This window comes from Salvelinus fontinalis, chromosome 22 (genome assembly GCF_029448725.1).
Source record: "Salvelinus fontinalis isolate EN_2023a chromosome 22, ASM2944872v1, whole genome shotgun sequence".
In the NCBI taxonomy this organism is placed as follows: domain Eukaryota; kingdom Metazoa; phylum Chordata; class Actinopteri; order Salmoniformes; family Salmonidae; genus Salvelinus; species Salvelinus fontinalis.
In genome coordinates, this window is record NC_074686.1 from 31,405,493 (window position 1) to 31,431,037 (window position 25,545).

At 40.9% G+C, this 25,545-nt stretch overlaps 1 protein-coding gene across 1 annotated transcript in view; it reads left to right on the forward strand.

Annotated features, from left to right (window-relative positions):
• Window positions 1–14,896: 14,896 nt before the first annotated feature.
• The window catches only part of LOC129820202 (gamma-aminobutyric acid type B receptor subunit 2-like), a 437,561-nt gene continuing 426,912 nt past the window's right edge, over window positions 14,897–25,545 (forward strand). Inside the window, exon 1 of the mRNA XM_055877203.1 lies at window positions 14,897–16,118. Coding sequence (XP_055733178.1) covers window positions 15,807–16,118 — 312 coding nt within the window. The 5' untranslated portion in view covers window positions 14,897–15,806. The remainder of the gene's footprint in view (window positions 16,119–25,545) is intronic.

Consider the following 25,545-nt stretch of genomic DNA (forward strand, 5'->3'; position numbering starts at 1 on the left):
ATCTATACCTCTCTTTTTGACTTTGAACATTAGCATATTACAGTAGCCTACACTTCAACACTCAGGGCAATATACTCCTGGGATATCCACTAGTGATGGCGTCAGATTCCAATTATTTAGTAAGGTATTGAGGCATCAATAGTATCTTATTTTTCTGGGACTGTCTCACTCATTTCATATTGTAAATGTTTATTGGACAGGATAGTGAGAACGAAACAAGAGAGAGGATTAGAACCCATGTTCACAGCACTGCATAGTACATGTGATGCCGAGGCAGCGGACCACAAACAGGTTTAGACATCTGGACCACAAACAGGTTTAGACATCTGTACCACAAACAGGTTTAGACCGCTGGACCACAAACAGATTTAGACATCTGGACCACAAACAGATTTAGACCGCTGGACCACAAACAGGTTTAGACATCTGGACCACAAACAGGTTTAGACATCTGGATCACAAACAGGTTTAGACCGCTGGACCACAAACAGATTTAGACATCTGGACTACAAACAGGTTTAGACCGCTGGACCACAAACAGGTTTAGACCTCTGGACCACAAACAGGTTTAGACCGCTGGACCACAAACAGATTTAGACATCTGGACCACAAACAGGTTTAGACATCTGGACCACAAACAGGTTTAGACCGCTGGACCACAAACAGGTTTAGACCGCTGGACCACAAACAGGTTTAGACCACTGGACCACAAACAGGTATAGTCAGGGGGACCACAAATAGGTTTAGACCACTGGACCACAAACAGGTATAGATCGGGGGACCACAAACAGGTTTAGACCACTGGACCACAAACAGGTTTAGACCACTGTAACACACACAGGTTTAGAACCGGACCAAAAACAGGTTTAGACCGCTGGACCACAAACAGGTTTAGACCACTGGACCACAAACAGGTTTAGACCACTGTAACACACACAGGTTTAGAACCGGACCAAAAACAGGTTTAGACCGGGGGACCACAAACAGGTTTAGACCACTGGACCACAAACAGGTATAGACCGGGGGACCACAAACAGGTTTAGACCACTGGACCACAAACAGGTTTAGACCAGGGGACCACAAACAGGTATAGACAGGGGGACCATAAACAGGTTTAGACCACTGGACCACAAACAGGTATAGACAGGGGGACCACAAACCGGTTTAGACCACTGGACCAGAAACAGGTTTAGACCACTGGACCACAAACAGGTTTAGACCGCAGGACCAGAAACAGGTTTAGACCGGGGGACCACAAACAGGTTTAGATCGGGGGATCACAAACAGGTTTAGACCACTGGACCACAAACAGGTTTAGACCGCTGGACCACAAACAGCCCATACTGATAGTATATTTACAGTGTGTCTGTCACCGTTACAAGTAGTTTGGACTTTAATATCCTTTACAAGCCTCACTCTCCATTCTGATGAATTATTAAGACTTGTCCAGAGGGCTAGTTTAAAAGGATCTAGCTTTTGAAACTATCCTATTAAAGGACATCTTGTTAGGTTCATACAATTCCCTGAATATACCTTACTTCTAATTATGTACCTCAGGTACTGAGCCATGTAAAATAGCATTTATTATTTCTTAATAAGACATTTCCTTCAGTTCACCTAACAGTCATTTAATCCCTCACATGGGTCCTAACTAGCTACATCTCTGTATTGTAGAGTCCATAAAGCTCTGCAAGTAAAAAACTAAGAGGCCTACCTAGGTAATAACACAACCGTGTACTTGAATATAATAGGATGTTCTTTATTGCTTGCATCTTGATCTCGCGGTGACTACACCAATATACGCCTGCAATTCAATTATTTTCTAGGCCTCTACTGTTAACTAAACCAAAGCTGTACTGTCTATGGGTTTCATGTCAGAAATGATGTGATTTAATACTGAAGAATACCTTCCAATGAAAAGGAACCATGATTAATGATCTGTCAGGCAGTCCAGTAATCAGAACATTCTCTAAATACATAGAATAGACAGAGTAGGGCGGCTGTTACAAAATACACCCGTCTGAAATATGAAATATCATGCCTCATTCATAGTGTTTGGAGCACCTGACATTTATAATGCAATGTGTGTCCAACAGTGCATTGTCAAAAGTAGTAATGAGGGATGTCCTCAGGCCATCCCATTAATTTATATTGAACATGAACACGTCAGGCTGTGTGTGTGTCCTCCCCTTGGTTTTGACTTGCACCAATTCACCCTTTTAATCCAATCTACTCTGAGACGCTCATTTTATAACCTGTATTTAGCCAATGATGCTTACCCAGAGAGTCGGCTTTGCTTAGAACTTGCATCAAGCGCCTCAAAGGAGTGCTGATCTAGGATCAGATCCTCCTTGTCCATGTAATCTTATTCACCGTGATATAAAAAGCCAAACTGAACCTAAATCAGCTTGATTCATACATCTCCAAAAAGAAGGATAATAGTATCATCTTCTGAGACTGATAGGCTGTAGCTGCTGCTCATATACCGGTCCAAGTTGATTTCAATCACAGTCTGATTCACTTCACTGAACGCGTTAATCAAATGTAATCACCTCAATTTCATCCATGACTGCTCTTTTCCTTTTCAGTATGGTATCAACATACTGTACGTATGTGTAATGATAGTGTGGCTTTACCCTTCATATTGCACCATGCCATTGTGGCCCGATTAGCAGAATAGAGGTTGTTTAATAGCTTGGTTTGACATTTCACTGAGGGGGGAAAAATACAATTTCATAGTCGTGATTGATGATAATTTATAATATACATGTATATGCCATTTAGCTGACACTTTTATCCAAAGCAACTCAGCCATGCGTGCATAGGTTTTACTATGGATGGTCCCAGCAGGAATTGAACCCACAAACCTGGCATTGCAAGTACCATGCTCTAACAACTTAGCCATAAAGGATCACATGATATATGCTTTGTGACATGGATGAGACGATAAGACCACTGGAACATTGGAACCAATGAGGTATGTCAACCCTAGATTGCTGATGCTATGTATTGGCCATTGAGAGGCTTTGAAGCCACCGGTCAGCCATAATATTGGTATAGAAAGGAGCAGTCCTCCACAGGAATGAATGGAATTCTACAGTAATGTTTCAAGAACAAAATTATAAGTATTTAAGTATTTTTTGTTGTTGTAGTGGGGACAGTAACATTAGTACAAATTGTTTATTTATTTATACAGTACCAGTCAAAAGTTTGGATACACTTACTCATTCCAGGGTTTTTACTACATGATTTCATATGTGTTATTTCATAGTTTTGATGTCTTCTCTATTATTCTACAATGTAGAAAATAGTAAAATAAAGAATAACCCTGGAACGAGTAGGTGAATCCAAACTTCTGACTGGTACTGTAAGTATATATATATATTTAGCTCACAAAATATGGTTTAAAAGTGTATGTAATAGAATAAACATGTCAACGAATGTAGATATTAATAAATGCATGTCTATATCTTCCAGAATATTTTTACAAGGAGGAGGTGTACCAAGATGGCTTCAATACAGCCCTGTTATTCATCCAAGGTTGATACACATTATTATTGGAACATGTTAAGCGGCATCAATATCATTTCATCAAATCATCAATGAAATGTTGATTACATTTCTTTATACCCTGACAGAATTCTGACAGAACTACAGAGATCCTGGGCTGAGATGGGAGAACCTGACAAAAGGACAACAGTCTTTACAACACGTCACCAATCTGGGCTTTATCAGAGAGTGAACAGACGGGAGCCACTCCTGAAAATAAGGCAGATGACAGCACGGCTGGAGTTTGCAAAAAGGCACTTGAAAGACTGAAAGCATAAGGCAAAAGATGTTGTGGTCTGATGAGAAAAAAATGTAGCTCTTTGGCCTGATTGCAAAGTGATATGTCTGTAGAAAACCAGGCACAGCGTATCACCCGTCTAACACCATCCCTACTGTGAAGCATGGTGGTGGCAGCTATGGACTTTAATGCAGGAAAACTTAAATCAGTTTTACCAAATTTTTACCAGCATGTACAACCAGATGAAACATAACTCTAGACCACCTTTAGTCCACACACAAAGATGCATACAAAGCTCTCCCCCGCCCTCCATTTGGCAAATCTGACAATAATTCTATCCTCCTGATTCCTGCTTACAAGCAAAAACTAAAGCAGGAAGTACCAGTGACTCGCTCAATACGGAAGTGGTCAGATGACTCGGATGCTATACTATAGGACTGTTTTGCTAGCACAGACTGGAATATGTTCCGGGATTCATCCAATGGCATTGAGAAATATAACACCGCTGGCATCGGCTTCATCAATAAGTGTATCAACGACATCGTCCCCACAGTGACCATACGTACTGTACATCTCCCAACCAGAAGCCATGGATTACAGGCAACATCCGTATCAAGCTAAAGGCTAGAGCTGCCGCTTACAAGGAGCGGGACACTAATCCGGACGCCTATAAGAAATTCCGCTATGCCCTCAGACGAACCATCAAAAAAGCACAGCGTCAATACAGGGTTAAGATTGAATCCTACTACACAGGCTCTTACGCTCGTCGGATGTGGCAGGGCTCGAAAACTATTACAGATCACAAAGGAAACCCAGACGCGAGCATTCCAGTGACGCGAGCCTGCCAGACGAGCTAAATGCATTTTATCCTCGCTTTGAGGCAAGCAACACTGAAGCATGCATGAGAGCACCAGCTGTTCTGGATGACAGTGTGATAACGCTCTCGGTAGCCGATATGAGCAAGACCTTTAAACAGGTCAACATGACAAAACATTTCCCCCTCAGAAGACTGAAAAGACGTGGTTACCTCTATCGTAATCGCTCCTCTTTCACCCCAGCTGCCAAACTAACCCTGATTCAGATAACCATCCTACCCATGCTTTATAAATCGGCACGTAAGGGTGCTCTCGAGCGGCTAGATGTTCTTTACCATTCGGCCATCAGATTTGCCACCAATACTCCTTATAGGACACATCAATGCACTCTATACTCCTCTGTAAACTGGTTACCTCTCTATACCCGTCGCAAGACCCACTGGTTGATGCATATTTATAAAACCCTCTTAGGCCTCACCCCCCCTCCATCAACATACAACACCCGTTCTGCCAGTCACATTCTATTAAAGGTCCCCAAAGCACACACATCCCTGGGTCGCTCCTCTTTTCAGTTCGCTGCAGCTAGCGACTAGAACGAGCTGCAACAAACACTCAAACTGGACTGTTTTATCTCAATCTCTTCATTCAAAGGCTCAATCATGGACTCTTACTGACATTTGTAGCTGCTTTGCGTGCTGTGCTGTTGTCTCTACCAACACAACAATAGATAAAGAGAGACCTAAGACAACAACATAGCAAGGCAGCAACACATGACAACAACATGGTACAAACATTATTGGGCACAGACAACAGCACAAAGGGCTGTTGTCTGTATTTAACTTTGTGCTGTTGTCTGCATTTAGCTTTGTGCTGTTGTCTGTGCCCAATAATGTTTGTACCATGTTGTTGTCATGTGTTGCTGCCTTGCTATGTCGTTGTCTTAGGTCTCTCTTTATCTATTGTTGTGTTGTCTCTCTTGTCGTGATGTGTGCTTCGTTCTATATATATATATATACATATATATTTTTTTTATCCCAGCCCCCGTCTCCGCAGGAGGCATTTTGCCTTTTGGTAGGCCGTCATTGTAAATAAGAATATGTTCTTAACTGACTTGCCTAGTTTAAATAAAGGTTAAATAAAATGTAAATAAAAAGCATCAAAAGTAAAAGTATAAATCATTTCAAATTCCTTATATTAAGCAAACCAGATGGCACCATTTTCCTGTTTTTTCTTTATTTATGGAAAGCCACGGGCACACTCCAACACTAAGACATTATTTACAAATGAAGCATTTGTTTTTAGTGAGTCCACCAGATCAGAGGCAGTAGGGATGACAAGGGATATTCTCTGTTTAGTGAGTCCACCAGATCAGAGGCAGTAGGGATGACCAGGGATATTCTCTGTTTAGTGAGTCCACCAGATCAGAGGCAGTAGGGATGACCAGGGATATTCTCTGTTTAGTGAGTCCACCAGATCAGAGGCAGTAGGGATGACCAGGGATGTTCTCTGTTTAGTGAGTCCACCAGATCAGAGGCAGTAGGGATGACCAGGGATGTTCTCTGTTTAGTGAGTCCACCAGATCAGAGGCAGTAGGGATGACCAGGGATGTTTGACTGATAAGTGCATGAATTGGACTATTTTCTTGTCTTAGTAAGCATTCAAAATTTAATGAATATTTTTGGGTGTCAAGGAAAATGTATGGAGTAAAAGTCCAATATTTTCTTAAGGAACGTAGTGAAGTAAAAGTAAAAGTAGTCAAAAATATAAATTGTAAAGTAAAGTATAGATACCCCCAAAAACTACTTAAGTAATACTTTATAGTATTTTTACTTACTTTACACCACTGGAATTCAGGCTGTAACAACAGAGTGTGGAATAAGTCAAGGGGTATGAATACTTTCCAAAGGCACTGTAGGCCACAGGGTTCAGACAACTTACCTGTCAGCCGTACAGAAACACTGATTTTATGTTCTTTTCAACATCAATAAAAATTGTTGTACTATTTTGCCCTAGTTGATTTTCTCCCTCTCTCTTTTTCTCTTTCTCTCTCTCTGCTGAAATTGGAATAGTGAGCGATGTGTCTTATGAGGGAATAAACAGATGGCACTAGAATAATCTTGACCTAGTTCTTTATCAGGATATCACAGAGAAAATAAAAATCTGGCAGTGATGAGAGAAGTCAGAAGGACTGGTCTGAGGCTTTCACCTGGTCTAAACCGTTAGAAACTGCAGGAATCCCGGGTTGTATCCTCACCCAGGTTCCATCCTAACCTGGGTTGTATCCTAACCTGGGTTGTATCCTAACCTCAGAGAGGTGTGGCTATGCTTAAGCTACCAATTTCATGTTTCATGTTCCAAACAATGACACCCCATTCTCTTTATTGGCCTCTAGTCAGAAGTAGTGCCCTATATAGGGTATAGGGTGCCATTTGGAACGTAGGGCGTGATGACCTGGCCATCCAGCTTGATGAAGGACTTCACACAGAGGCGGTTAAGGTGGGTATGGTTAATACTACTACATGATGGAAAATATTACATTCAGTGAGTTTGCCTAAAAAGGTTACCAAGCATGTCGGTGTTATGTGGATGAACAGACTTCAACAGAGATACATGGAAATGATGTGTAGCAGAGATGGTTCATCAGACTATACATAATGAATCATCTCATTTAGTTCTAAATTAACACCTATAGGACATTGTTGTATATTAACACCTATAGGATTTACTTCCATATTAACACTTGTCGTGTCTTTAGTATCCTTAATGTGATGACATTCTATTTTATCAAATCGATTACCTAACGTTTAATTGATTACGTGATTGAATTAAATCATGTAACAATTAACTCATTAATAATCTGGGGCACCACAGATAAGTTTATTTAAGGAGTTCTGTCTTCCGAATGAACTCTTAGAGATCTAAAGATCTCTTACATTTCAGTCATCAGTCATTAATTATTCTTTACCTTCTATTAGTCTCATCTGAACGTCGTAGAATTCTTTGTTATCTGTGCGAACCCTAGTTTCCATAATGAATCAGGAATATACAAATTGGCTTAATTATTTATTTACTAACTAACTCTCTCTCCCTCAATACTGCATGTCCAATGGGGAAGAGGGTCCCTTACAGGAATTTACCACCTTTCACTAAATCATAAAACTGTGGAGAGAGAGAGGGAGAGGGGGCTATGATAATCCCCCCAGGGCACGTCATGACACACCTATAAGGTTTAGTTCTATATGAACACCTATAGGATTTAGTTCTATATGAACATCTATAGGATTTAGTTCTATATTAACACCTATAAGGTTTAGTTCTATATGAACACCAATAGGATTTAGTTCTATATGAACATCTATAGGATTTAGTTCTATATGAACATCTATAGGATTTAGTTCTATATTAACACCTATAGGATTTAGTTCTATATGAACATCTATAGGATTTAGTTCTATATTAACACCTATAGGATTTAGTTCTGTATGAACATCTATAGGATTTAGTTCTATATTAACACCTATAGGATTTAGTTCTATATGAACACCTATAGGATTTAGTTCTATATTAACACCTATAGGATTTAGTTCTATATTAACACCTATAGGATTTAGTTCTGTATGAACATCTATAGGATTTAGTTCTATATTAACACCTATAGGATTTAGTTCTATATGAACACCTATAGGATTTAGTTCTATATTAACACCTATAGGATTTAGTTCTGTATGAACATCTATAGGATTTAGTTCTATATTAACACCTATAGGATTTAGTTCTATATGAACACCTATAGGATTTAGTTCTATATGAACATCTATAGGATTTAGTTCTATATTAACACCTATAGGATTTAGTTCTGTATGAACATCTATAGGATTTAGTTCTATATTAACACCTATAGGATTTAGTTCTATATGAACACCTATAGGATTTAGTTCTATATTAACACCTATAGGATTTAGTTCTATATTAACACCTATAGGATTTAGTTCTATATTAACACCTATAGGATTTAGTTCTGTATGAACATCTATAGGATTTAGTTCTATATTAACACCTATAGGATTTAGTTCTATATGAACATCTATAGGATTTAGTTCTATATTAACACCTATAGGATTTAGTTCTATATTAACACCTATAGGATTTAGTTCTATATGAACACCTATAGGATTTAGTTCTATATTAACACCTATAGAATTGAGTTCTATATTAACACCTATAGGATTTAGTTCTATATTAACACCTATAGGATTTAGTTCTATATATTAACACCTATAGGATTTAGTTCTATATTAACACCTATCGAATTGAGTTCTATATTAACACCTATCGAATTGAGTTCTATATTAACACCTATCGAATTGAGTTCTATATTAACACCTATAGGATTTAGTTCTATATTAACACCTATAGGATTTAGTTCTGTATGAACACCTATAGGATTTAGTTCTATATTAACACCTGTAGGATTCAGTTCTATATTAACATCTATAGGATTTAGTTCTATATTAACACCTATAGGATTTAGTTCTATATTAACACCTGTAGGATTTAGTTCTATATTAACATTTATAGGATTTACTTCTATATGAACACCTATAGGATTTACTTCTATATGAACACATGTAGGATTTACTTCTACACAAACACCTATAGGGTTTAGTTCTATATTAACACCTATAGGATTTAGTTCTATATGAAAACCTATAGGATTTAGTTCTATATGAACACCTATAGAATTTAGTTCTATATGAACACCTATAGGCCTTAGTTCAGTGGGCTGACACAATTCTGATACATTGAAGACCTAGTTCAATAGTAAGCTGTAAACTTGCATCCACATTGTCTAATTTACGCAATACGATGGATATATAACATTTTTGCAACAACAACAAAACATTTTCATACTCATCTATGAATAAAAAATCTGAGAACAGTAATATTTTACACACACTTGAAGATACCATTAACAATTCTTTCTGATAAAAAAAACACAAATTCTATGGACATATATAGCATTTTGGAAATAAACACTTCATACAAAAATGCCCTCATCAATCTATACAAAATAGCCCATGATGACAAAGCGAAAGCAGATTTTTAGAATGTTTTTGCACCTTTATAAAAAAAGCTAAACTGAAATACCTTATTTACATAAGTATTCAGACCCTTTGCTATGAGACTTGAAATTGAGGTCAGGTGCTTCCCATTTCTATTGATCATCCTTGATGTTTCTACAACTTGATTGGAGTCCATCTGTGGTAAATTCAATTGATTGGACATGATTTGGAAAGCCACGCACCTGTTTACATAAGCTCCCACAGTTGACAGCGCATGTCAGAGCAAAAACCAAGACACGAGGTCGAAGGAATTGTCTGTAGAGATCTGAGACAGGATCGTGTCGAGTCACAGATCTGGGGAAGGGTACCAAAACATTTCTGCAGCATTGAAGGTCCCCAAGAACACAGTGGCCTCCATCATTCTTAAATGGAAAGAGTTTGGAACCACCAAGAGTCTTCCTGGAGCTGGCCGCCCTGCCAAACTGAGCAATCGGGGGAGAAGGGCCTTGGTCAGGGAGGTGACCAAGAACCCGATGGTCACTGACAGCGCTCCAGAGTTCCTCTGTGGAGATGGGAGAATATTCCAGAAGGACAACCATCTCTGTAGCACTCCACCAATCAGGCCTTTACGGTAGAGTGACCAGACGGAAGCCACTCCTCAGTAAAAGGTACATGACAGCCCACTTGGAGTTTGCCAAAAGGCACCTAAAGGACTCTCAGACCATGAGAAATAAGATTCTCTGGTCTGATGAAACCAAATTTGAACTCTTTGGCCTGAATGCCAAGCGTCACGTCTGGAGGAAACCTGGCACCATCCCTATGATGAAGCATGCTTGTGGCAGCAACAGGCTGTGGGGATGTTTTTCAGCGGCAGGGACTGGGAGACTAGTCAGGATCGAGGGAAAGATGAACGTAGCAAAGTACAGAGAGATCTTTGATGAAAACATGCTCCAGAGCGTTCAGGACCTCAGACTGGGGTGAAGGTTCACCTTCCAACAGGACAATGACTCTAAGCACACAGCCAAGACAACGCAGGAGTGGCTTTGGGACAAATCTCAGAATGTCCTTGTGGCCCAGCCAAAGCCCGTACTTGAACCTGATCGAACATCTCTGCAGAGACCTGAAAATACCTGTGCAGCGACGCTCCCCATCCAACCTGACAGAGCTTGAGAGGATCTGCAGAGAAGAATGGTACAAGCTCCCCAAATACAGGTGTGCCAAGCTTATAGTGTCATACCCAAGAAGACTTGAGGCTGAAAATTGTGAGATTAAGTTATAGTGCTTGAAAGCTTATATTATATTCTTTGTATTGCATTAGAATGGTTGTTTTATTCGACAGAATAGAATCTGTTTGACTATTGTGTGTTCAGTGTTCCACTGAGGATGGGCCTCTATGAGATAGCACTGACAAAGGAGATTTACGATGTCTTTGGCCAATAAAGCCTAAAGAGCATTCCAGATAGTGAGGTAATGTTTTTGTACTATGAAGTACCAGGAATGAGATTAAAACCTCGTCTAAGAAACCAAACTGAACGATAATTTATAGCTAATGCTATCTGGCTATGGGATACTCCTTTCTCAAGTATAAGGCCCTTTGTGAAGAGTTCTGTGGTTCGTCATGTAAGTTGAGAGGGGTGTATCTTGACTATAAAAGATCTTTTTTATTCGACTGTAGGGACTCTCAGAATTCATTATAGACACTGAATTGATCTGAGAGTGAAAGGGCTATGGTGAAGCTCATATAATTAAAGATGAAGTTTAAGTATAACTCTGACTGGTGTGTGGTTTGTAACTCTCCTCATTTAGTAATACAGGATATTGCTACGACACACTGCCAAAGGTGCTTCAACAAAGTACTGAGTAAAGGGTCTGAATACTTATTGAATGTGATATTTCAGTTTTTTATTTGTAATACATTTGCAAACATATCTAAAAAACTATTTTTGCTTTGTTATTATGGGGTATTGTGTGTAGATTGATAAGAGAAAATACATGTAAAGAGAAGTTGCCCCTAGCATGGTGGATTCAAATTGCTGTTTGATGTTCTGTTTAGGAGAAGTGTAGGCTACAGCAAACAATTTCAAATAATTGCCTATTGTTCTGTTCGACTTCAAATGTCGCTGGAGAAATGCAGTCAGTCTTGTGTGGGTAGTTTGGGGTTGGAAAGGGATTGAGCGCCCTTGGCGACATACAGGTAATGGGGAACAAAGACTGCATGTGAAAGGCTTTCACAGGAACGGTACAGTAGGCATTTACCCCACTTTGCGCACAACCGCTTAACCCAGTGGTTCCCAACCAGGGGTACTAGGAAACAGGGGGTACTTCAGAAGACTCATGAGACCATACTGGTAAAATGCACATGAGGGGGTACTTCAGTGGTACTCTGGGCAGAGCAAAACTCTGTGGGTGGTACAGAAAGCGGAAAAGGTTGGGAACCACTGGCTTAAGCTGTCTGATTTTTATCCCACAGAGAACGCCGCGTCTAACACATTGATACAGGATGTGGAGAGCGTCATCCTCCACCTTCATCCCTTAGAAACTTGACTCAAACAGGACAACAAAATCATTTTTGTCGGAGTGTACCTTCAAGAAGTATTGTGTTTAAAATTCAGTGAGCATACATTTTAATGCAGTGTCCACTAAAGCCAAAGTCACAATTAGGCTGCACATACTGTATGAGGGAATGGGGGAATAATCGCCTTGAAGATGCTAGGTGGCAGTGTTTATTTAACAAGGCTAGCCCCATTACCTGCTGCTGAGAGGTCCATAACATGCATTGGTTTATGTCTCTGACACTTGTGTGGCATTCAACATTCTCTTCTGCTCTCATATTTTAGATCATTTATGAATTTACAAACCTGCATGACTGCGCTTCTGTAAAGGAATCCCTTGATTGCTTATCTTGTGAGTCAACATATTTAATATACACCATTTTAAAATGTATATTCTATGTTTATATAGCCTACATAATATAGAGTAAGCAATCATTTTAGCCATAGGCTACCATAGTCATGTTAAGTTATTTTAAGTCCATGCAGACGTACAGGAGGTTGGTGGCACCTTAATTGGGTGGACGGGCTCTTGGTAATGTCTGGAGCTGAGTGAGTGGAATGGTATGAAATACATTGAACACATGGTTTCCAGGTGTTTGATGCCATTCCATTTGCTCCGTTCCAGCCATTATTATGAGCCGTCCTTCCCTTAGCAGCCTCCTGTGATGCTAAGGCTATGTTATACATGCATGCAACCCGGACAAAAGGGTAGATGTAACATAGTAAAAGTAAATCCGGGACACTCCAATTAGTACGATACACTACATTTCGTATGGTATGTATTAATTTGTGGATGTCCATCATCCATTTCGTATGATATGTTACCAATTACAATTTGTATGATACGTTACGACTTGCAATTTGTACAATATCTTACGAATTGCAGTTCGTACAATATGTTATGAATTTGCAAAACATATGATATGTTGCTAGGTGGCTAATGGTATCTAGGCTAGGTGTTAAGGGTTAAGGTTAGGGTTAGGAATTAGGTTAATATGTTAGGGTTAAGGTTAGCTAACATGCTAAGTAGTTACAAACTAGTAAATAACTGCAAAGTTGCTAATTAGCTAAAATTGTCCGTGATGAAATTCGAACAAGCAACTTTTGGGTTGCTAGACGTTCGCCTACCCATCCACCCCGGCCAACCACCCTACTTCTTTGCCTTAAGTTTATCTTTGGTCTTATGTAACCATACTAAAAATAACATATCATACTAATTTCAGTGACCTGGATTTATGTTTATTATGTTGCGTCTGCTCTATGAGATCAGGGTGGTTTTAAGATGTAGGCTAGCCCATAGAGCCATTGCGAAAATACACTATATACAGAAAAGTATGTGGACACCTCATCAAATGAGTGGATTCGGCTATTTCATCCACACCCGTTGCTGACAGGTGTATAAAATCGAGCAACGAGCCATGCAAATCTCCATAGACAAACATTGGCAGTAGAATGGCCTTACTGAAGAGCTCAGTGACTTTCAACGTGGCACTGTCATAAGATGCCACCTTTCCAACACGTCAGTTCGTGAAATGTCTGCCCTGCTGGTGCTGCCCCGGTCAACTCTAAGTGCTGTAATTGTCAAGTCAAAATGTCTAGGAGCAACAATGGCTTAGCAGCGAAGTGGTAGGCCACACAAGCTCACAGAATGGGACCGCTGAGTGCTGAAGTGCGAAAAAAAGTCTCCTCAGTTGCAACACTCACTACCGAGTTCCAAACTGCCTCTGGAAGCAACTTCAGCACAAGAACTGTTCGTCGGGAGCAGCCGCACACAAGCCTAAGATCACCATGCGCAATGCCAAGCGTCGGCTGGAGTGATGTAAAGCCTGCCGCCATTGGACTCTGGAGCAGTGGAAACGCGTTCTCTGGAGTGATGACTCACGCTTCACCATCTGGCAGTCCGACGGACGTATCTGGGTTTGGATGATGGCAGGAGAACGCTACCAGCCCCAATGTATACTGCCAACTGTAAAGTTTGGTTTTGGTGGAGGAGGAATAAAGGTCTGGGGCTGTTTTTCATAGTTTGGGCTAGGCCCCTTAGTTCCAGTGAAGGGAAATATTAGCAATATAGCACACAAGGACATTCTACACGATTCTGTTCTTTGGGGAAGGCCCTTTCCTGTTTCAGCATGACAATGCCCCTGTGCACAAAGCAAGGTCCATACAGAAATAGTTTGTTGAGATTGGTGTGGAAGAACTTAGCTGGCCTGCACAGCGCCCTGACCTCAACCTAATTGAACACCTTCGGGATGAATTGCAACGCTGACTGCGAGCCAGGCCTAATCACCCAACATCAGTGTCAAACCTCACTAATGCGCTTGTGGCTGAATTAATACAAGTCCCTGCAGCAATGTTCCAACATCTAGTGGAAAGCTTTCCCAGAAGAGTGGAGGCTGCCGTAGTAGCAAAAGGGGGACCAACTTCATATCAATGCTCGTGATTTAGGAATGAGCGACCAGGTGTCCACATACTTTTGGTCATGTACTGTATCAGGCTACACTTGACAACCCCTCTTGCATGTTTGAAACCCTGTCTCTCTGCTAAACAGAAAGCCCATTAAATCAACTTTGCCTGTCAGGCGGCTGGTGCTTACACAAGAGCTTGCTCCATCCATCCATCCATCCCTCCTCTGAGTCCCCCACCCTCCCTCTCGCTCTCTGTCTTCCTTTTTCCGCATTTCTTTTGCTGCTCCCACTCGTGCGCGCTCTGAGTAGCAGCAGACAGCGCTAAATAAGTGAAGCCTTTTCAGAGGCAATAAGGCAGCCGCAGCAGGAGCATCGTCCGCAGCTAGCACACACACTGACAGTCGCGCGGACTGTTAGAACGCCGACGCTATCTGGTCTCGCGCACTCTGGACGCGCTGCAATCAAGATTGCTTTGAATATTCTCTATTTAAGATTACTTTGAATATTCTCTATTTAGGCTCTTCAGAACAATTTCCGTATTCTCTTCGACCTTAATAGGTTATATATTGTAGTGCGCTGGCACGGATGTTCTATTAGGCTACTCTGCTGTCTCTTGATGGTGAAAATACTCGGGAGGTGAATTTGTATCCAACTGTCAACGAGAGTGGATGACTCTGGTCGACCTCTGTCATCTTGAAGTTGTCTTATTTGGGCGTTTTGAGCATCCTACGGACTGTGAATTGTGATGTTCTTGTGCCATTGTCGCGCTGCTTCACCAGGTTAAGAGGATAGTGTTTGAGTTGGAGAGATTTTAACGCGGAAACCTTGTGCATCACGGAGACCAGGAAGAGAGAACCGTCAGCGCCAATAACACCTGCAACAGAACGCGTCTCCGTTCCTTCCATATATGGTGCAACACCAAAACTGGAACCTTGGAATAATCCTACAGAAAACCTGTCATCGAGAATAAATCTGTTTTAAATTCGCTGTGATAGGCTACAATCGGGTTGAGATTGCTCGCTGCTGTTGAACCCCCTACCTAGGCTACGGTTGCTGTTGTCCTGTTTGGACCATTTTAATAGGCTACTATATTCTCCTCTCGGCTCGGACGACCCGGAATTTGCGATGCTTGAGCAGTGAGAGCTGGGTGGATCTTATTTGGTCGTCCTGCACGCCACAGTAGCATGGCCCCGTCGCGAAGGCACTGCGGATGGGAGATGCCGCCTCTGTCGGGATGCCTGCTCCTGTCCATCTTGGCGTTTCAACCTGTGCTAGCCAAGGTCTGCAATGACTATACGAGGCACGGTCAGGACAACAGCTGGTTCTCGGGGGATGATGAGAAATTGCCCATCATGGTGCTCATGCCGATGAACGAGTCGGCGCTGATGAGCAGCATTAGTCAGGGCATCGAGCCTGCTGTCCAACTGGCCATCCAGCACATACGAGAGTCACAGAAGTACAAGTTTTCACTCATCACCAAAATCTACGACACCGAGGTAAACTCATTCACCCACTCTGTCCCATGTCCTTGGTAGCATAGGCTACATGTGCTTTCGCTTTGGGCTTCAGGGGCAGATAAAACGTTTCAGATCGCTTTGATTGTTCGCGCGCGTGAGTGTCTGTGTGTGTGTGTGTGTGTGTGTGTGTGTGTTTAAGGGGGTGTAGCCTACACTGCCCGGCAGGCAGCGCTCACAGGCAACGCTTCCACTTGGAAATGGTTGGTAGGCCTACATCTGCGCATTGTTCCACAACTTGTTTTTTATTTTTGTATAATGCCTGGAGATTGTCTGCTGTTGCATTATTTTACGCCTGCAACGTTAGGTTACTGTTGCATTAACACAGGAGCATACACTATCGGATGTGGTCATTACATTTTGTTGTCTTTAAATGTTGACACATTTTGTCATCATCAATTCATGAGCAAAAGGGCCGTTTTAGCTTAATTTGCGGTGGTTGGAGTAGGTGCCGCGCACATGCAACAAGCTCGTGATCAAATAACAATATTCCATACCTATTCCATAATCTCTGCTTTTTTTATTTAACCTTTATTTAACTAGGCAAGTCACTTAATTAAGAACAAATTCTTATTTACAATGATGACATACCGCGGGACTCCCAATCACGGCCGGTTGTGATACAACCTGGAATCGAACCAGCCACTCGGTAGACCAATGTGATTTTAAACCTAACCCTAATATTAACCGTAACCGTAACCACACTGCTACCCTTATGCCTAACCCTAAACATTAGGCTATAGCCAATTTTGACTTTGTGGCTGTGGTAACTAGCAGAAACCAGTCATTATTATAGCAGTGATGCCGGATGTAATTGTTGTCACAATTAGGGAACGGGGGATACCTAGTCAGTTGTACAACTGAATGCCTTCAACTGAAATGTGTCTTCCGTATTTAACCCAACCCCTCTGAATCAGAGAGGTGCTGGGGGCTGCCTTAATTGATCAGGGGCAGAACGACAGATTTTTACCTTGTCAGCTCAGTACAGGCAGTGGTGGAAAAAGTACCCAATTGTCATACTTGAGTAAAAGTATAGATACCTTAATAGAAAATGACTCAAGTGAAAGTCTCCCAGTAAAATTCTACTTGAGTAAAAGTATTTGGTTTCAAATATACTTTGGTTTGCTTCATATAAGGAATTTGAAATGATTTATACTCTTACTTTAGATACTTGACTGCACCATTTTCTTGTTTTTTAAAGTTTACACATAGCCAGGGGCATGTTCCAACACTCATTTACAAGCTAAGCATGAGTTTAGTGAGTCCACTAGATCAGAGGCAGTAGGGATGACCAGGGATGTTCTGTTGATCCAGTAAATTAGACCATTTTCCTGTCTTGCTAAGCATTCAAAATGTAACGAGTACTTTTGGGTGTCAGGGAAATGTATGGAGTAAAAAGTACATAATTTTCTTCAGGAATGTAGTGAAGTAAAAGTAAAAGTTGTCAAAAGTAAAGTACAGATACCCCAAAATATGACTTAAGTAGTATTTTTACTGAAGTACTTTACACCAATGATTTAGCTGATGGTTAAATCTGAAATCAATATTATGGCTATAATAACTGAACACGGTAGGTTATCACAAAACAGCTTGAACGAGTATCTGTGCAGTAGAAACCTCTCTAACGCCCCAAAAGCTCCTATTCAAACTCCCATTCACCAGCACTGCAAGCATTATAATGTCAAAATACGTTCGTTGATCACCAGATATGGAGTTTCTCTGAGCAACTATCTTCATTTACTCCCGTTACGGCCACTATATACTTCCAAGAAAGTTCTAAATAAAAATGTACTGTACAAGCAACCGAAAAAAAGCCTCTTCAGCACCTCTAATGTATTGAGCTGTTTTAATGGGATTTCCACCACCATTTCTCACATAATTAATATCATACAAATTGTAATTTGTAACATATCTACAAAATAGATGATGGACATCCACAAATTAATACACACCATACGAAAAGTAACATATCATACCAAATGGAGTGTCTCGGATTTACGTACAGAATAATACAAAATACTCTGAGACCAGGTTGGGTGCATGGGCATGGCATAGCAGTGATTGATTGAGGAGGAGAGAGAGGTGATATCGAGGATATTATATAAACATCACGTTACCTTGTCAACGTAGAAGCAGGTTGAGGGTCAGAGTCCAAAACTGCGGTGCTCACTCAAGCTGATTTAATTGTTGAGGTTTGCGGTGAATGGTCTCAGGTATCTTCATTGAGGAAACACGTTTGCAAAACGATCGATGTGACTGATTCCGTGATGAATGATGCAGTTAAAATGACCCAGGAGTTAATTTAAGTGTTGAAGAAACGTCATTACCTGTTTTAACTGATGTGTCAGTCTGCATTCTACAGCTGCCAGCATTTAGGTATTTATTGTACTATTTATTTACTGACTTATAAGACCCATGATGATAAACACTATAGTCATGTTGAAGTGTGGAGGAAGGCTGTCACAGAACACTAAAAATAGGTTGCGTGCTGACTCCCGAATTCCACCCTGTTCCCTATGAAGCGCACTGCTTTTTCAAATGCATAAAGGCACAGGTGTTTCCGTGCCGCTGTGAAAAAAGTTCTAACAACAGTATAATCTGTCTGACAGCAGCAGGACAGTGATGAGTGGTCACGAATGGCATACAGCATGCACGTCCTGGAATCCACCTCTGCCCATAGGATTAAATATACTACTGACGTGTTTCCCCTGGTTGAAATATGTAAACAAGAGGTCAGTTGATCGGTCAGTTGGACATTCATTCTGGGGATGAATGAATGAATGAATGAATGAATGGCTGATTGATGAGTTTACTCCTATAGTGGCCAGTGTCCATTGAGTTCAAATTGTAACGTTTTTGTATTCAGAATGTACTAATCAAGAATATAAGATTTTCATATATTTCTCAGGAAATAATAAGTAATAAATATTGTCATGGATTTAACAGGCTAATGACTTATTTCCTATGAGTGAAAAAGTACCACAAACAAGACAAGGGAAGCATGTGTATTGTGTTATCAACAGCTGTCAGGATGACGATTCTTGCCAAGGACAACCATTTACAAGCAGTTGGAAGCCTTTTCTTTCTCACAAATCCTGCCACCGCATTATATTCAACAGACTGTTCAAAAGTGCAATTTACTATCCATGGTCTGTCTACATAGTAATGATATATTTCTTAGAATAAAACACATGGAAAATAGAAGAACAAGTGAGCATCAGCATGAGACTGAATAAACAGTGTATCTAGTGTAATTGAATGCATGAGAGAGAGTATCACTGATTTTATTACTGTCTTTTCTTAATTCTATTCATCATAGATGGACACCTAAATCAAATCAAATCAAATGTATTTGTCACATACACATGGTTAGCAGATGTTAATGCGAGTGTAGCGTAATGCTTGTGCTTCTAGTTCCGACCATGCAGTAATATCTAACATGTAATATAACCTAACAATTTCACAACAACTACCTTATACACACAAGTGTAAAGGAATGAATACGAATATGTACATCCAAAATATGAATGAGTGATGCCCGAACGGCATAGGCAAGATGCAGTAGATGGTATAGAGTACAGTATATACATATGAGATGAGTAATGTAGGGTATGAGAACATTATATGAAGTGGCATTGTTTAAAGTGGCTAGTGATACATTACATCAAGATGGCAAGATGCAGTAGATGGTATAGAGTACAGTATATACATATGAGATGAGTAATGTAGGGTATGAAAACATCATATAAAGTGGCACCTGTTAGGACAGTGGACACAGTTTAATGGTTATAATTCTTCCAAAAAGATGACTCCGCTGGCCTTGAAAGCTTTGAGATGCTAGCTTCAGTCATGGTTCTGGTCTGTTTACACTCATCATTTTGTTGAGTGGCGAAGGGAAGGGTGTGTTATGGAATACTATACATTACGGGTTCCTGATTATGTCATCTTCTCTGTCTCTCACACACAGATACTTCCATGCATGGGTGCGCATAAACTCACTCTCTCTCATGCACTCTCTCTCTGTCTGTCTCTCTGTCTCTGTGTTTTATGCACGCAGTAGGACTGTATGGTATGGTGTGGTGTGCTGCTGGGGCTGGATGCTGCAGGGGATAGGGCTGGATGCTGCTGGGGATGGCTGCTGCTGGGGATAGGGCTGGATGCTGCTGGGGATAGGGCTGGATGCTGCTGGGAATGGATGCTGCTGGGGATAGGGCTGGATGCTGCTGGGGCTGGATGCTGCAGGGGATAGGGCTGGATGCTGCTGGGAATAGGTCTAGATGCTGCTGGGAATAGGGCTGCATGCTGCTGGGGCTGGATGCTGCTGGGGATAGGGCTGGATGCTTCTGGGAATAGGGCTGGATGCTGCTGGGGCTGGATGCTGCTGGGGATAGGGCTGGATGCTGCTGGGAATAGGGCTGCATGCTGCTGGGGCTGGATGCTGCTGGGGATAGGGCTGCATGCTGCTGGGAATAGGGCTGCATGCTGCTGGGAATAGGGCTGCATGCTGCTGGGAATAGGGCTGCATGCTGCTGGGAATAGGGCTGGATGCTGCTGGGAATAGGGCTGGATGCTGCTGGGGATAGGGCCGGATGCTGCTGGGAATAGGGTTGCATGCTGCTGGGAATAGGGCTGCATGCTGCTGGGAATAGGGCTGCATTCTGCTGGGAATAGGGCAGCATGCTGCTGGGAATAGGGCTGCATGCTGCTGGGAATAGGGCTGCATGCTGCTGGGAATAGGGCTGGATGCTGCTGGGAATAGGGCTGGATGCTGCTGGGAATAGGGCTGGATGCTGCTGGGAATAGGGCTGGATGCTGCTGGGAATAGGGCTGCATGCTCCTGGGGTTAGGGCTGGATGCTGCCTGGGCTGGATATGGAGATCATGTCCAAACTCCCCTAACACCTCTGAGTACAGCTAAGAGGTGCTGTCTGGCCTGTGGTGCAAAGTGTTAGCCGAGAGAATGAGGAGGTAGCCAGTGGATTGAGGGTTTTCTGGTCTGAGTTGCTCAGCAGTCGGCAGCACCGCTGTGTGCTGAGCAGCCTTCTTCTAGTAGGAACACAGAGGCTTCATGTCTGAACCACAATACATCTCTTATGTTCCAAATGGCACCCTATTCCCTATTTAGTGCACTACGTTTGACCAGGGCACACAGTGCACTACTTTTGACCAGAGCCCTATGTAGAGAATAGGGTGCCATTTGGAACACAAGAGATGTACTGTGGTTCAGACATGGAGCTGTAGAGCCATGGTAATGCTGCTAGCTCATTGTCACAGGGACCATCATCAGACCCCTGGGTAAAAACTCGCTGTAGGGACAGAGGCAGGTATAGCTGCTATCTGCTGTTGTCTGTCTCTATGTGTTCACCATGCATAAATGAGTATCCATGTACATAAATCTATATGTATTCACCGTGCATAACTGAGTATCCATGTTCATACTTAAATCTATATGTATTCACCGTGCATAAATGAGTATCCATGTTCATAAATCTATATCTATTCACAGTGCATAACTGAGTATCCATGTTCATAAATCTATATCTATTCACAGTGCATAACTGAGTATCCATGTTCATAAATCTATATCTATTCACAGTGCATAACTGAGTATCCATGTTCATACTTAAATCTATATGTATTCACCGTGCATAACTGAGTATCCATGTACATAAATCTATATGTATTCACCGTGCATAACTGAGTATCCATGTACATAAATCTATATGTATTCACCGTGCATAACTGAGTATCCATGTTCATACTTAAATCTATATGTATTCACCGTGCATAACTGAGTATCCATGTACATAAATCTATATGTATTCACCGTGCATAACTGAGTATCCATGTACATAAATCTATGTGTATTCACCGTGCATAACTGAGTATCCATGTTCATACTTAAATCTATATGTATTCACCGTGCATAACTGAGTATCCATGTTCATAAATCTATATGTATTCACCGTGCATAAATGAGTATCCATGTTCATAAATCTATATGTATTCACCGTGCATAAATGAGTATCCATGTTCATAAATCTATATGTATTCACCGTGCATAAATGAGTATCCATGTTCATACTTAAATCTATATGTATTCACCGTGCATAAATGAGTATCCATGTTCATAAATCTATATCTATTCACAGTGCATAAATGAGTATCCATGTACATAAATCTATATGTATTCACCGTGCATAACTGAGTATCCATGTACATAAATCTATATGTATTCACCGTGCATAACTGAGTATCCATGTACATAAATCTATATGTATTCACCGTGCATAACTGAGTATCCATGTACATAAATCTATATGTATTCACCGTGCATAACTGAGTATCCATGTACATAAATCTATATGTATTCACTGTAAAGTAAGCACAACTCAGTCTATGTTCATACTTTTGTATACAGTATATAGTGTATGTGGACACCCCTTCAAATTAGTGGATTAGGCCATGTCCGCCTCACCCGTTTCTGACAGATATATAAAATCGAGCACACCGCCATGCAATCTCCAGAGACAAACATTGGCGGTAGAATGGCCTTACTGAAGAGCTCAGTGACTTTCAACGTTTACAGGTTAGACAGGAAGCCTTTTAGGAAGGTTTTATTAATATGTGCCTCTCGTCTTACCCATCCAGCATTGTTTTCACCTGCAGTGTGAATGATCGCTATTGATTTGAAATCTATATCTTCTGGATTGGAACTGCGGGGTGAATGTGTGGTGACTTTCTAGGGGGTTGGGGGGGGGGTTAGAGGCTTGGGATAACATCAGGAGAGGATGAAACAGGAGTGAGACGTCACAGATGGGGGAGACGCACGGAATCATAATCCATTCATTAGCCCGACTCAGGAGGAATAAGGGGAGATGTGGGCCGTGACCCAAATGGTACCCTACTCCCTACATAGTGTACCACTTTAGACTACAGTTCTGGTCAACAGTAATACATTATGTCAATCGTTATGTAGGGAATAGGGTGACGTTTGGTATGCGACCTGTGATTTTATACATCTCACTCCTCTCCCTCTTACAGCGATTCAACCCCTTGTGTTGTCATTCATGGGGATGTAAAGGATATTTCATCTTAAATGCCTGAGTGACAAGGCAGCTGGTGTGTGTTGCTGCTCACTAGAAGCTCCCAGTCTTGGATACATTTTTTTTAACTACCGTATCTGGCTTCCGGGTTAAGCGGGAAGGTGTTAAGAAGTATTTGATCCTGCTTGTGTAAACCAGATATTCATTTGTTTATTTTTGTAAGAAGCCATTGTAGTCATATGATACCACTGGCCACATATAACCATGTACAGTAACATGACTTGTGTTTGAAAGATAATCCACTGTAACGGCAGCCTTCCCTCTCTTCCCTAGAAGAGAGAGTGTAGCAGGGATCGGACCAACACGCAGCATAGCCAGTGCCCAACATGTTTAATAACACTAATAAACAGTGAACACTTAACACTTAACAAATAACAAAATAACAAAATGTGGCAAACCGATAACAGTCCTATCTGGTGCAGAACACAAACACAGAGACAGGAAACAACCACCCACAATCCCCAACACAAAACAAGCCACCTATAAATGATTCTTAATCAGGGACAACGATTGACAGCTGCCTCTGATTGAGAACCATATTAGGCTAGACACAGAAACAGACGAACTAGACACACAACATAGAATTCCCACCCAGCTCACGTCCTGACCAACACTAAACAAGCAAAACACATAAGAACTCTGGTCAGGACGTTACATCCACAGTACAGCTATAGACTGGCCCTGTGCTTCTGAGAGGAACAAATGCTGTGGGATGTCACATTTCTACACACTTTGCAGGAGCCCCCATGGTGCAACAGTATGTGGCCTTGATATGTTCGACATATACAGTATATGTGCTTGATATGTTCGACATATACAGTATATGTGCTTGATATGTTCGACATATACAGTATATGTGCTTGGGGGTTTCTTTTTGTCACAATAAGTCATTTTTTTTCAATTTCCAGGATATTGGGTTTAATTCAAATTATTTTATTTGTTAAGCACATTTCTTACAGAGGAATGAATTTCAAAGTTCTTAACAAATAAAATAAAAGCTGAGAGATTTCTAAATGATGAGAATTAAAATAGTAAAAGAATAATAAGTGCTGTAGTGGCACTTCAAACCGCTCTGAGGTATCTACAAATCTAGGAAACGTTTTCATTTTTGCTCTCTCACATTTTGTGGCTGTATTGTAATAGTCACACATTCACACTTTTCTAAAATCATCCTAAGAATCCTATGTCAGAATAATTTGTTAGGTAGGATAGAGAATCTTCGATGGTTCGATTTTGTACAGTTTGCCAGCACATCTAACATTCTCTCTTGTCTGAAACGATTTAAACCTGCAAATTCAAACCAGCTCTCTCCGACGCTCTTCTCGAAGGGGTCTCACATGTACATGCCACATGCCATATATAATTTAAACATCTCTCGTCCATTAGCCGCTGTAGCCTTGACCCCTGAGAGGCCAACTCTTGTCATGAGAGAGGAAGGTAAGTAGGAAGAGATACTGGGGAGAAACCGCTGTGATTTGAGGCTGGCACTGTCTATGTCCCAAATGACACACTATTCCCTACACAGTGCACTAGGGTGATTCCATACCAGGACAGCCCCAAAAATATTTTGGGCAGCTCAGATTGTTCTGGCAATTCTCACATAGAAACGTAATTGGGAGTAAGGATGTTTAACATGCTTTTTACATTTGTATCATTTTAAAATGTATTTTTAGCATGATGAAAGTGGACATTTTAGGATCAGCACACCCACCCTGAGACACTTTATGAATACAGGTCCTGGAGGAGATCTCAACCAATAATAAGAGACAACCTATTCAAGAGGAATAAATGAGCTTCCTTTCAATTCTTATACTGAATGATAACTGCTGGGGCAATTCCATTTACTGATGTTAGAATCAGCAGCTTTCAATTGTATTTCCTCAATGAGGAATTCTGACTATTAAATCAAATGGTTCTGTACCAAGTCTTTTACTTGAATTATTATTTTTAAGTAGTGTATTAGTGATCTATTACCAGTCTTTGTGTGGGGAAAACAATCCACATTAACCAATGGTCAATTAATAGGTTACAAACAGAATGATCATTTAATTACGATAGTGAATTATTGTGATGTTTGTTTATGTGTCAATTAATACCATAATGGATGGGTTGCCAGTTGGCAATTTGACTCTAAAATAAAATGTCATTAATTCATTAAAATAAAATGTAATTCATACAGAATACCCTAGTTGGCATTTAATTGGCTACTTCATATGGAGGACCAAAGTACTAAATATAAATAAATCAAAATATAATTAAGAAATAATATTTTTAAATGATTTAAGAATATGTGCTGCATTATTA